The sequence below is a fragment of the Chanodichthys erythropterus genome, chromosome 4 (genome assembly GCF_024489055.1).
Source record: "Chanodichthys erythropterus isolate Z2021 chromosome 4, ASM2448905v1, whole genome shotgun sequence".
Classification (NCBI taxonomy): domain Eukaryota; kingdom Metazoa; phylum Chordata; class Actinopteri; order Cypriniformes; family Xenocyprididae; genus Chanodichthys; species Chanodichthys erythropterus.
Window position 1 is genome coordinate 38,516,441 of NC_090224.1, and position 14,518 is coordinate 38,530,958.

The following is a 14,518-nucleotide window of genomic DNA, read 5'->3' on the forward strand; positions in this document are numbered from 1 at the left end:
AAATAATATAAAAAAACAATAATGCCTTTAAACAATAAACCAATAGGTGGCAGCAAGTGACCGTCTTAATAAATGAATCATTGAGTCATTCATTAAAACGATTTGTTCAAAATGCTGAATCATTCAATAACAAAACACAGCACTTTAGTGTTGCTTTTCTTTTGTAACTATTTTCGTCGTTGAAATAGAACAAAACGATATTGCGTCTAAATTGTAAGTGACTACATATTAGCTAGGCTACTTGTTTATTAAACTATACATTCAATGTAACATTTGCAATCGTGATATTATAGAACAGCTCACTTGGTCGTGTTATGTTACTTTACTATATCATATATTATTTATAAATAAAAAAACTCAACATTTTTAAAATTCAGAATAAAAACTTACTTTGAAATGTTTGAGCAAGTCCACCGCCGTTGCATGACCCATGAACTGCGAGCCGAGGTATCGTGACTGGACGTGGTCGTCCACCCAGTAGCGAATATGAAGGTCCAACTGCTTACTTTTCGTCATCTTATTGAGGCTCTCGTCAAACATGATCACAAACCCGTTGGACATATTGACATGGTCAGTCAGTTCTTTCGTTATAAAGGGAGCTAATCCGAATTTAGTAATATATGCCGTTTTGTTGCTTCCACACGAGAATGTAGCTGCAACCTCGGAGTCAGGAAACATGAATTTAAAAATCTCTGTAATGTTTTCATTTGAAGTGTAAGAGTGGTGCTCAGAGACTGTTTTAAGGACCCACATCACCTCTGCCCGCAGAGTTGGTGTCGAGCCACAGTACGATAGAATGTTCCTTGGCTGTGGTGGCATTTCTATTGTAGAAATGTCTTCATTATTGATAGTCAGAGCTGTTTCAGTAACCGAAGAGATCCGCGGTGCACAGAACGGGCCAATAGGTGGTTGGCGCTGGTGAGCAGTGCTACACGCGGTGTGTTTGGCACCTTTCATATGGGAGTCCAGGGCCGTAACACCCATTGTCGCTAGCTTAAAAGATTTCCTGCACCAACAGCAATAGGCCTCGCGGTCATTTCCTGGCACAGGCTTGACCCAAACGTAATTCGGATTCCTTGTCCACAGCGGATTAAACCGACACTTTCCCATTTTAGCCGACAAACTAGGCTAGCTACTATCTTGTTCTGTAATTTACCTCACTTGCCTAGTAACCATAGTAACGGGTGCGCGAGCTTTCACGCTTACTGCTATGACGTGGAGCGCGAGGTGCACTCAACATTATGCTGCATGAATTTTTAATTAGCCTTCACTAGTAACAGTTCATTTTGTTACGGTATGAACTTAATCCTAGGAAAAGTTAAAAAATAAAAAAAAAATAAAAATAAGACCTTTGTAATGAAATCCAAGACTTTGTATACCAAATTCAAGGCTATTAAGGCCTTAATTTTAGATTATCAAATTTAAGACTTTTTCAATGCTTTTAAGACCCCGCGGGTACCCTGCAGAGGGGAAGAAAGAGTTCTTCAGTCTTGAAATCCTGCATTTCACACTTCTGTACCTCCATCCTGAGGGTACAAGTGTGAACAGTCCGTGCTGGGGGTGAGAGGGGTCTTTGAGGATGGAAGCAGCTCTCCTGTGTACTCTACGGTGGTAGATGCGCTGCAGAGAGGGCAGTGGAGTCCTGATGATCTTCTGCGCAGTCTTCACCACTCTCTGCAGGCGTATGCGGTCCATGACAGTAGTGCTGCCATACCACACAGTGATGCAGTTGGTCAGGACACTCTCGATGACGCAGCTGTAGAAGTTGCTGAGGATCTTGGCAACATGCCAAACTTCCTCAGCCTCCTCAGAAAATACAGTGATGTGAGGTGTCCAACTGAGGTCCTCACTGATGTGGACACCCAGGTATTTAAAGTTGCTCACCCTCTCCACTTCAAGCTCCCGGATGAATAGTGGCTGATGCGTTCTCCTCTCCTTTCTCATGTCCACTATCATCTCCTTTGTCTTGTCCGTGTTGAGGGTGAGGTTGTTGTCTCCACACCATGACACCAGACTGGCCACCTCTCCCCTGTAGGCTGCCTCGTCCCCGTCAGCAATAAGTCCTATCACTGTGGTGTCATCCGCGAAATTCAGGATGATGTTGACCTTGTGGGAGGTGACACAGTCGTAGTTGAACAGGGTGTAGAGGATGGGACTGAGTACACAACCCTGTGGAGTGCCAATGTTTGTGATGATACTGGCTGAAGTCCTATTACTAATCCTGACAGACTGAGGCCTGCCAGTCAGGAAGTCTAGGAGCCAGTCACAGAGGATGGGGTGCAGACCAAGTGTGGACAGTTTGTTGGTGAGTTTATGGGGGATGACCGTGTTGAAGGCGGAGCTGTAGTCGAGGGGGGTTGGTTGGTCCAGGTGTGTGTGAGCCTCCTCTCTGCAATGTAGCTGGAGGCCTCAAAGCGGGTGTAGAATGTGTTGAGGTTGTCCGGCAGGCTGTCTGTTGAGATGTTTTTGTTGATGGTGGTCCTGTAGTCTGTGATGTGCTGCAGGCCTTGCCACATCCGCCCCGAGTCAGCAGTAGAATAGAAGCTGTCCAGCTTCTCTCTATACTGCCTCTTGGCCGCTGTAATGGCTTTTCTCAGTCCATACTTCGCAGCTTTGTACTCGGCCTCATTGCCTGATCTGAATGCAAGAGAGCGAGCACGCAGCATGTGACGTACCTGACTGTTTATCCAGGGCTTCTGGTTGGGAAACTTCCTGATTTGTATGGTGGGCATGATGTTGTCGACACAAGATCTCATTAAGAAGATTTGAATGAAAGAAATAAAGTCAGAGTGGTTTGCAATAAGTGAAGATGCTGAGATCTAGAGAGATCTGTTAGTGTTTAATGTTGTTTCTGTTATCTGAGTTTTGTGAGGTTATCATTATGCTGGAGAGTAGTGCCTGTGCTTCAGTCGGTGATGATCCAGAAACACTGATGTTCTGCTGCATGTTGCTTTATTTAAAGACAGTAACTGTGTAGTTGTTGATGCTGTGATACAGCAGTTACATTAGTTCATGCATGTGCTGTTGTTTTTTTGTCTTTTGTAAGACATTTAAGAAAAAATAGCTTTTGTTTGAACAGCCGCTTTTATTAGTCACTTTAGTTCTAATTTTCAATTACATTTTTTGACAAGGGAAGCAGGGACGTTCTGAGAACATTTCCAAATAAAATATGTTTCCCTAAACGTTCAGAGAACGTCCTGAATGTTCTGTGAAGGTCCGCCAAATAACGTCCCCCAAACCTTAAAAGAACTCCACATTGTGACCGTCTCTGAACGTACTGGGAACATTAATAGACAACGTCCTTTACACCAGTGGGGATGTTCTGAGAATGTTCTGGGAGCGTAAAATTTCTATTGGGGCTGGATCTTATTCATCATGTTGCTTAAAATCACTGAGGTTTGAAGCTGATTCTATTAAAACAGGATTAACAACTGGATTATTTTTAATTTAGAGGTTCTGTCTTTTTTAAAAAGCAAAACCACAAACTGCAGTTTGTATGATTCAGTCTATGCAGGTAAAAGTGCATCTTTGTGTAGAAAAATGCTGCTGTTCTGCACAATGAGAAACTGCACACATAGTAAAGCAATGGACAGTGTTTGTGTGTTTGACTGATTTATTCTTCAGTTCACTCTATAAATGTGACCACTCTAATATTGTTATACAGTTATAGATAATTGTTCATTCACATTCTTATTACTTACTGTTCCTGAAACTTACAGTGTCTCTGTCAGCGTCTTATGTTTCTTCATCAGTGTGAATGCAGGACCTGGAGATCTGATGCAGTTTGAAGCAGTTTTTAGTTCTCAGTGTGTGTTCATCTCGTATCACTGCAGTGTTTGGTGTTGCAGCATTAGTGCTCATTTGGACACAGTTTTACAGTTTTTAATGTTAGTACAGGTGTGGTCATCTGGATGCAGTAGAACTGCAGGTTTTAGTTCTGCTGCCAGTTCTTTTACCACACTTGTACTATAGTTCACTGCAGTTTAAGTGAGGTCATCCAGCTATGTACTCTTTTATTCAGTGTGAACCCACAGGCTTTATTTCCAGAAACTCAAACAAACAGCTTGCGATTCTATTTTTTCATTCTTGTTTCTGTGCATCAGGAAATTTAATTCTGGGTAGTAAATGTGTGAATGACATCAGTAACATGTCTCTTCAGCATTAGAAAATGATGTCAAGTTCTGTGTGTGAAAACGATCAAGAAGGTTTCTGGCCGCACACTGAATCCAGTAAAGACTGAAGAAATCTAGCAAAACATTTATTATTTTTAACATTTATTAACTGCACCATGCAAAAGTGCAAAGTGCATGTGAATTAAAAACAAGTAGTGCTTTGCACTTTTGCATGATGAAATTTATAAAATAAAAAAAAATGTGCTAGGCTCTTCAGTCTGTACTGGATTCAGTGTGCTGCCAGAAACCTTGATCGTTTTCAAGTATTCCCTTGGCTTTACACACCTGAAGTAAATGGATTCTTTGTCTATATGAAGCACAACAGTTTTTCTAGTTTTAAAGGAGTGGTTCACTGTTTTTTTTTTTTTTTTTTCTGGGCTTAATTGTGTTTATGGGGCGCAGTTTAACATGTTCCGCAGTTCCACTTTTTTTGAACATTTTCCAACTCCCCTAGAGTTAAACAGTTGAGTTTTGCCATTTTTTAATCCATTCAGCCGATCTTGGGGTCTGGCGGTAACACTTTTAGCATAGCTTAGCATAGTTCATTGAATCTGATGAGACCGTTAGCATCTCACTCAAAAATGACCAAAGAGTTTCAATACAGGTGCTGGTCATATAATTAGAATATCATCAAAAAGTTGATTTATTTCACTAATTCCATTCAAAAAGTGAAACTTGTATATTATATTCATTCATTACACACAGACTGATATATTTCAAATGTTTATTTCTTTTAATTTTGATGATTATAACTGACAACTAAGGAAAATCCCAAATTCAGTATCTCAGAAAATTAGAATATTGTGAAAAGGTTCAATATTGAAGACACCTGGTGCCACACTTTAATCAGCTAATTAACTCAAAACACCTGCAAAGGCCTTTAAATGGTCTCTCAGTCTAGTTATGTAGGCTAAACAATCATAGGGAAGACTGCTGACTTGACAGTTGTCCAAAAGACGACCATTGACACCTTGCACAAGGAGGGCAAGACACAAAAGGTCATTGCAAAAGAGGCTGGCTGTTCACAGAGCTCTGTGTCCAAGCACATTAATAGAGAGGTGAAGGGAAGGAAAAGATATGGTAGAAAAAATGTGGGGGAGATTCACAAAGAGTGGACTGCAGCTGGAGTCAGTGCTTCAAGAACCACTACGCACAGACGTATGCAAGACATGGGTTCCAGCTGTCGCATTCCTTGTGTCAAGCCACTCTTGAACAACAGACAGCTTTAGCCTGGGCTAAAGACAAAAAGGACTGGACTGCTGCTGAGTGGTCCAAAGTTATGTTCTCTGATGAAAGTAAATTTTGCATTTCCTTTGGAAATCAGAGTCCCAGAGTCTGGAGGAAGAGAGGAGAGGCACACAATCCACGTTGCATGAGGTCCAGTGTAAAGTTTCCACAATCAGTGATGGTTTGGGGTGCCATGTCATCTGCTGGTGTTGGTCCACTGTGTTTTCTGAGGTCCAAGGTCAATGCAGCCGTATACCAGGAAGTTTTAGAGCACTTCATGCTTCCTGCTGCTGACCAACTTTATGGAGATGCAGATTTCATTTTCCAACAGGACTTGGCACCTGCCAAAGCTACCAGTACCTGGTTTAAGGACCATGGTATCCCTGTTCGTAATTGGCCAGCAAACTCGCCTGACCTTAACCCCATAGACAATCTATGGGGTATTGTGAAGAGGAAGATGCGATATGCCAGACACAACAATGCAGAAGAGCTGAAGGCCACTATCAGAGCAACCTGGGCTCTCATAACACCTGAGCAGTGCCACAGACTGATCGACTCCATGCCACGCCGCATTGCTGCAGTAATTCAGGCAAAAGGAGCCCCAACTAAGTATTGAGTGCTGTACATGCTCATACTTTTCATCTTCATACTTTTCAGTTGGCCAAGATTTCTAAAAATCTTTCTTTGTATTGGTCTTAAGTAATATTCTAATTTTCTGAGATACTGAATTTGGGATTTTCCGTAGTTGTCAGTTATAATCATCAAAATTAAAAGAAATAAACATTTAAAATATATCAGTCTGTGTGTAATGAATGAATATAATATACAAGTTTCACTTTTTGAATGGAATTAGTGAAATAAATCAACTTTTTGATGATACTCTAATTATATGACCAGCACCTGTATAGTACCATACCTAAAACAAAACCATTAAATGCAGTAAGGTGCAGACTGCAATTATATGAGGCTCAAATTAGATTCTTATTCTCCAATGTGACTCAGATCTGTTTTTATCATGACTGTGAACGACACAAAAGCGTCAAATTTGATCTTTTCGATTAGGATTTTCGGTGGGCCACTTAGCTAAGTCCAATAGAGGTCAGATGTTTTGCAATGTGACCTCAGTCTGAACAGTCATATCAGAATTAATGTGACTTTTATTACGTCACTCAAGATCAACATTCCTCACAATTCTGCATTCATGGGAGTCACTTCAAAGATTTTACAAACATTGTTCAATTTACATTTATCAATGAAGAATTTAGCACATCTGAAAAGGTTAGTGTTGTGTACAATCTTTCTTGAGGACACCAAATGTAACTTGTTTACAACTAATGAGGTTTACATGGATGTTGATTCAGGATTTTGTTGTACAACCGAGACCAGAACAACTTTGAGTATTTACAGTCAAAAAAGATGAGCTCAGTAGTTCCAATGTCATTCTCACAAAATTCTAACCTCAGGAATTCTTTGGACGAATACATATCATTCATTATTTTAAAATGAAGTTATTTTACTGTAGGGAAAATTGGAAAAGTAAGGCAACCCATTCTTATCTCCTTATAAATCTTTAACAATATAGTGACGTCTGAGCCGATCTGGATGAAGAACATCAATGAAGAAACTTCTAATATGCTGATGTTGTTACATTTATGATCTCTAATAGAATAGTTACTAAACACAGGGATGAGAGAGAGAATGTCTCAGAATAGTGTAAAGAATCCAATTTCACCATGTTTTGAGGTATGGCATTAAGAACTGTGTGAAACTCCTTAGGATGGCATATGAATCCATGTTTAAAACAGAAATCAGTGTAATTGAGAATATTACCATAACTGCCCATCATATCCAGTAAAGCAATATATACAACAAATGCGAATACCTCCAGATCTAGAGTATGTCTGCAGTATGAGAGCAGCTTCATGATCATAATGGAGAAACCTGAACCATGCAGGAGATTGGAGGAATACATCATGATGTCAGATGGCATCACTGAAAGACAAACACACTAGCTGATGCTTCAGACAGTTTAAGCTCTCAAACACTGCTGATTATAAAAGGCTCAACACTAAAACAGTCTGTTTTGCTCACAGCCCACTTGCTATTAAAAACTTGCTATTATTTGATCAATATTATATGATTAACGTAATTCATAACTGAATGTGAGACAAGAAACGTTTTGCATTTTTGACATTAGACATACAAATGAAAGTAAACATATTTTTAAAACATATTATGTGAAAATTATGTCACACCTAGTTTTGGTTTTGTTCATGTTTCATGTCTTATTTTGTAGTTTCATGTTCATGTCTCATTGCTATGTTTATAGGCTTGTTCAAAGGTTTAATAGCTACAAACAGACACAGAGCACACCTTGATCCACAGGTAGAGGAGGGGTGTCCATTCTGTGGACAAACAGAAACTGTTTCATGAATTTTAATTTTACTGTGGTTGACTTGAAGCTTTGTTATCTCAATTGGAAGAATGATGTAGAATTTGAAGAGAAGTGTCATCGACTATACTTTTTATTCATGGGCCTAAGTATAAAAAATAGAAAGCAAATCCACATGGTGCTTAATTTTTAGTTTGGACAGGCCAAAATGGCAATCTGGTAATCAGTCAAAGGTAAAGTAAATGGTATGAGCTCAACTGATGTAGAGTCAATTTTAAAGGGTCTAATATAATCAAGGTTAAAGGAGGAATATGCTTATTATCAGCTGGTTACTGCATCCTCTCTCTCTCAGAGGAAGTGGGCGTCACATTCAGCACTTCATGTTGAACATGTAACCAGGAAAGAAACACTCAAAACTCATCTGAACACACATCGAGAGCTTCAGAAGAACTGAATCTACTGACAGAGAAGATCATTTATTAAGGGAGAAGAATGAAGATCATCTTGCCTTTCACTCTGCTGATGATTCCTGGTAAGAATCTGAACTCAAGTCCTGATCAACAATCACATCAGAAGAAGCAGAACAGAGATTAAATAATGAACAAAAGTCTTTATCTAGAACTAACATGGTGAAATTACCTTTAAAGACACTTTAAAATGAATCTCACTTCAGTATATATTAGTCTTGTATTAAATGCTGGTTTGTTGTAGGTGTCGTGATCTCCATGAGTGTGACGGGATATTCAGGAGGAGGAGTCACGATCACATGTGGATATTATGATGGATATAAAGAAAATGTAAAGTATTTTTGTAAAGGACAGTGGTCAACATGCACAGATCAAATCCGGACTATAAAGAAAAATAAATGGGTTCAGCAGGACAGATTCTCTCTGTATGACGACACAAGATCAGCAGTCTTCACTGTGACCATCAGAGATCTGAGTGAACGGGATTCTGGGATCTACTATTGTGGAACTGAGATCACTGGACCAGATCCCATCACTGAAGTGAATCTGAAGGTTGTAACAGGTGAGTAACTGAGACCCTCAAACCCGTGACGATCTCCAGAACATCACGATACTCAACACTGACTGTAATTACTGCCGTTCACACGTCTAACTCATATCAGACACCCAGGGTTGCCAACTCTCACGCATCTGGCGTGACACTCACGCTTTCAGCATCAATCTCACACTCTCACGCACACGCAAGAAATGTTACGCCAAAATCCATTCTTCTCCCCTCTCGATCCGTTACTTTCTGTTGATGACTAGACCACAGCGTATTAATGACAGGAGAGGAGTTTAAGGCCCACAGCTGTTACATCTCCTTACAACGTTCTCACTGCAGTATTCTCTGATCGTTGATTGGCTGAAAACCTTGCACGTGATACGTCAGTTGCGTGTGAGAAGTGAGAGAGAGCCCCGGCCGCGCGCGCAAATGAGGAGGCACAAATTTTTTTTTTTTTTTTATGAATCATTGTAAATTCATGTGCATTACTCTTAAAGTTGACAAATCTTCCTTGTTAAATTAACATTACTTTACAGTACATCAAAAAAAAAAAAAAAGAAAGAAACCAAATACAACTCTGTTTTGTAATTTTACATTAACAATGTAATGTTCTATTTATCAAAACCAAGTCAATCTCATCAAGCATCAAGTGTTTTAAGCATTTCTACATTCATTCCAAAATAATAACTAAAGGCAATAATAATTTAAACAATATATTTTATTTGTTTATTGCGGTTTTTCTTTTTAATTGTCAACCTAGAATATTTTGGATCATCAGTCATGCTCCATTAACACCGTCTGTCACAGACACGAATTGCATTTTTAATTTCACCAAGCTGATTGCACTAAAAAACCCCGCAGTAATCATGCTTTCAGTCCATTTCAAGTTTGATTTTGATGTAACATAAAGCAGTGATATATCTAACTGGGTGATCTGTTTACTTACTTTTCGATTAGTCTTCCGACTGACGCCATCATTTGTTCAGTCAAACCTACGCGCGGAACGCGCACGTCAACGAGAGGCGGGATTTATCGCACAAACCAATCATATCCAATCATAACCAATTACATCCAATCATAGCGTGATGGAGACATTGCCTCCTCTCACGTGACTTTCCCCCATTCATTCTCAATTACCCCCCACAAAACCCACCACACGCCGGGGTTCTGATGATTTTCTATAGATTCCTATGAGAGGAAAGGGAGGCATGACTCCTCTGTGTAACTTTACCTGCGGGTGTCGCTGTTGGGCAATGTTCCTTAAGAAATACGCGTGACTTGCGCTCTTTTTAATGTCATAATTTGTAATATTTGTGTTGTTTTATATGTAATATGGATTATTTTCTCATCCTATTTTTTTGAGGAGGCACTGCCTCCCTTGCCTACTCGGAGGAAACACCCCTGACAGAGCGGCCAAAGCACAGAACGTCTTCAGCACTCCCGGATCGTGCACACTCCGCCGCTGGCCAAGCTGCTTCTGCTTTACACACCATGGCCGTTATTTTCTCGAGAAAATGAGTTTTCTCATAGCTTCGCAACGCAATACTCGTTCCCTTATCTCTCAGGGAACCAAGGTTACGTAAGTAACCGAGTAACGTTACGTTATATACGTTTTGTTATATAACAACCGATATGACAACTTTAGCACATTTATCAGCTATACATTCATTCAGTGTTTTCCATTAATGACCCTCTGCTGCCGCCACCGTTTCATAATGAACTGAAAACTTAAAACATACTACGTTTGCCAACGAACTAAAATCGAAACTGTGATATGGCTTTGTGCCTTTATAAAACAGCAAAAGACAGTGATTAAGTATATATACAGTCTGTGTGTGCTGCGTGTTTTAAAGAGAAGAGCGCGCATTTGTGCACGCGATCAGCTGGTGATCTGGTGATCAAAATAAAAGCGCAAGGATATCTTTTAAACAGAAATGAGTACAAAAGTATTTAAAAAAATAAATAAAAAAATGTTTGAACCCTTTTTAATGTCCAGGTACAAGTCAATGCTGTTTCTTTGTTCAATTTGCACACTGTACATGGGTTGAAGCACTTAATTTTGAGTTTCCAGAGTGCACCAGATTGATGCATTTAACCTTAAAATGTACAAAATTTTTGATTTTACCTAGCGGAGGTACATCCAACAAAGTTTTACAAATTACAGTGTCAAATAATGTACATTTTCATACGACAACAAAAGCTCCTTTCATGTCATTAAAGCTATTAATAGAAAATTGAAATGTCTTTGGACAAATATAGATTTGGAATAAGCCCCTAATGTTTACAATGTCTGGCTCCGCCCCTGTCAGGTAACAAAACTGACAAAAAATAAAATAAATTATTTCACCCCAATGATACTAAGTAAACATGGACTGACATTGATTTTTAAAATTAGGGTTACCAAACATTTTCTCCGCGCACACACGCAAACTGAAATTTTTACAAAGTCTCACTCCAGCCAAAGTCCCAAAGTTGGCAACCCTGGACACCATCAATAACCTTTTGATCTCCTGATGGAAGATTTACACTCATATCAAATGTTGCAGCAAAGTGACAGATAAATGTGTTTATATTGAGAACAAAATGACAAATGATCTGGATTTGTGTTTAACAGCTCAACAAATCAGGAGCGTGAGAGGATATTCAGGAGGAAACATCATTATAAACTTCAAATATGAGAAGAAACACAAGAACCATGAGAAATGTGTCTGTAAATCTAGAGCAGATCGATGTTTGACTGTAATAAACACTAACAGAGCAGCAGAATGGAAACATGTCGGACGATTCTCCGTTCATGATGACGGATCTGCAGGTCTCTTACGTCTGTTTATCAGAGAGCTGAATGAGAACGACTCTGGAGAATATAAGATTACAGTCAAAGTTTCTGAAGAATACAGTTTCTTCTCTGAGTTTAATCTGAACATCAGTGACGGTGAGACGCTTTCAGTCATTTCTGCATTATTTGACAGAATTCATGAATTTATCTGGTAATTCTAACATTGCTGCTCTTTATTTGGATCTCAAACAGATGATTGTTGTGTGAAGAGCATCAGTCTATCAGCTGCTGCAGGAGGATCTGTGAACATCAGCTGCAAATACCCACAATCCCACAGTAGAGATGTGAAGTTTCTCTGCTGGAGATCTGGAGATGATCTCTGTGCTGAAGAGACGTCTGTGAATCAGAGCAGAAGATGGAGTCCTGAGGGAAAGATCCGGCTGTATGATGACAGAGAAGAGCAGCTCCTGACGGGAAGCATCAGTCATGTGACTGAACAACATTCAGAATACTGGTGTGGAGTTCAGTCTGATCAAGGACACAAGAGCTTCATCACACGAGTCCTGATCAGAGTTACAGGTACGGATGATTTTCTCAAGCTCATTGAAAACCACGACTAACATCTATTCAGCAGATCACTGGATCTTATTCATCATGTTGCTTAAAATCACTGAGGTTTGAAGCTGATTCTGTTCAAGCAGGTTTAACAACTTTTTTTTACGTTTTATTTTTAATTTATTTAGCAGGTTTTAGTTCTCAGTGTGTGTTCATCTCGTATCACTGCAGTGTTTGGTGTTGCAGCATTAGTGCTCATTTGGACGCAGTATTACAGTTTTTAATGTTAGTACAGGTGTGGTCATCTGGATGCAGTAGAACTGCAGGTTTTAAGCCTCGTTTACACTGCATGAGTCTGCGGCTCGTTACGGCTGCGACCGGAGCTGATACGCGACCACTCTAGTCAATGCTCGTGTTTACACCAGCCGCGCCGCTTCGCTAATGATATGCGCCTCGTCTATTTTTGACGGACGCCGCGTCCAAGACGCGCAGCTCAAATACAAAATAAAGTCAGAATAATCACCCTGAGTAAACTCCCGATCATATTTCACATCACTAGGAGGCCAGAAACTGACAACAAGAGATTCGAAGCTGAAAAACTTGAAGTTTCTTTGTTTTTGTTGTCTATAACTGGACTTTTAAGTGTATTAACTTCATCTGTATGGCTACAGCAAAATAAAGTATGGCATAGCAATAAACACAATCAAACCGGACAAAATATAACAATTTAGCCATTAAAAACATGAAGAAAAAAACAACAAAAAAAAAAAAAACAACGAAAACAACGTTGGACAGGCAAATCTAGTGGTCTCACGAATCCAGCCGCTTCGCTTCTGAAATGCTTCTGGTGTGAGTTGACACCGTAACCGTAACGATCTGCACACGCGTGCAGTGTAAACGAGGCTTCTGCTGCCAGTTCTTTTACCACACTTGTCAGGGTCGGTTGGGTTGTATGCAGTGGTGTAGTCTACGTGATACGCAGGTATACGCCGTATACACACTAGGAATGTTCAAGGATTTCCGTATACCCACTTAAAAATCGAGAGGATACGTAACCATCCAATAAATCACAATACGAATTGTGGTTTGTTGTTTTTGACATGAAACAAAGTTTCATATTTCAAATTCTGCCCATTTTACACTGAAAAAACAAAACAAAACAAATACCGCTTTGGCGCTCTTTGATGTGTCATGACCGCTGTATCGCCTCATCAGTTCAAGAGAAGCGGCAGCATGAAGCGCACATGAACTGATTCTCTCCTCCGTTTTCATACTAGTTACAGCGCGAAATAAACATGAACGAACTTCTAAAAGGTATGTTAAAAGATACAGAACAACTTAATAAAATCCATATCATGTCTTGTGTATTAGCGTAATCAGGTGAAAACTGCGGAAAGACGCTTGTAAACAATGTCACGTAATGTCAGATTTAGGCTAACGTTACCTCAGAAGAGATTTCAATATTTAGTGAATAAACTCGTGACCAAAAAATTAACTCTAGAGAGGAGCATTTAGCTAAATATATGCCCCATATTACATATTAATTATATATTTTAATGTCCTTTATTGATGTCCTATATAATGAATGTTTGAATAAATCCGTCAAGTTGACAGCCACCATTTAAATGTTTAGATTTCAAAAAATAAATTTCAAAAAAATAATTTTAAAGTTAGTAGGCCTATTATAACTTTAATATTACAAAAATGTCCTTGTGTAGTTTAAGTTTGTATACAAATCAGTTAATTTTACCTTCAATATGAATGTAGTACCAACTATATATTTTACAGCATTAGTTGAGAGATTTTTTTTTTTTTTCTTGTGAAAATTTGCCATGAACTGTACCTGATATACAGTATATCCAAAATAACTGACACTAAATCGGCTGGAATATGGCTGGATTAAAATGAACCCAAAATATGTAACCCAGAATTTTGTAAAAATAGTTGCAACTTGAACTCTTAATTGTGCATTGAAACTTGCCAGCTGATAATGCTCCAGGGACCATATTCATAACATCTAAGGCTATCTTAACTGGCTGAGTTAGATGGTGATTGACATTAAACAGTATAAAATCAGTCCAACGAAGCTTGGGCACACCAGATAACACGTCAGCAGCGTCACTGCGGAGTTGTGAACGCGGATTGACAACAGACCCGGAAAAGAAGACAATGCTAAATAAAGTCGTAGTTTTTGTTATTTTTGGACCAAAATGTATTTTCGATGCTTCAAGAAATTCTAACTAATCCACTGATGTCACATGGACTACTTTGATGATGTTTTTATTACCTTTCTGGACATGGACAGTATATCTTACGAGCGATGGGAATTTCACAGTATACTCACTACAAAAAACTAGACTACACCACTGGTTGTATGCTATACAA

At 39.2% G+C, this 14,518-nt stretch overlaps 1 protein-coding gene across 1 annotated transcript; it reads left to right on the forward strand.

The window, feature by feature from the left end:
- The first annotated feature begins 8,194 nt into the window (after window positions 1–8,194).
- Window positions 8,195–12,198, forward strand: LOC137018324 (polymeric immunoglobulin receptor-like). Its single transcript, XM_067382926.1, has 4 exons — window positions 8,195–8,323; window positions 8,503–8,820; window positions 11,417–11,734; window positions 11,831–12,198. The coding sequence occupies exons 1-4, from the start codon at window positions 8,284–8,286 to the stop codon at window positions 12,196–12,198; spliced, it is 1,044 nt and encodes a 347-aa protein (XP_067239027.1). The 5' UTR covers window positions 8,195–8,283.
- The last annotated feature ends 2,320 nt before the right edge of the window (window positions 12,199–14,518 follow it).

What these genes read in the sequence shown, in the direction of transcription:
- LOC137018324 (XM_067382926.1), top strand. Translation starts at nt 8,284, where the DNA reads ATGAAGATCATCTTGCCTTTCACTCTGCTGATGATTCCTG. An exon ending in CACTCTGCTGATGATTCCTG is followed by an intron (nt 8,324 to 8,502) that starts GTAAGAATCTGA and finishes GGTTTGTTGTAG; the next exon opens with GTGTCGTGATCTCCATGAGT. An exon ending in GAATCTGAAGGTTGTAACAG is followed by an intron (nt 8,821 to 11,416) that starts GTGAGTAACTGA and finishes TGTGTTTAACAG; the next exon opens with CTCAACAAATCAGGAGCGTG.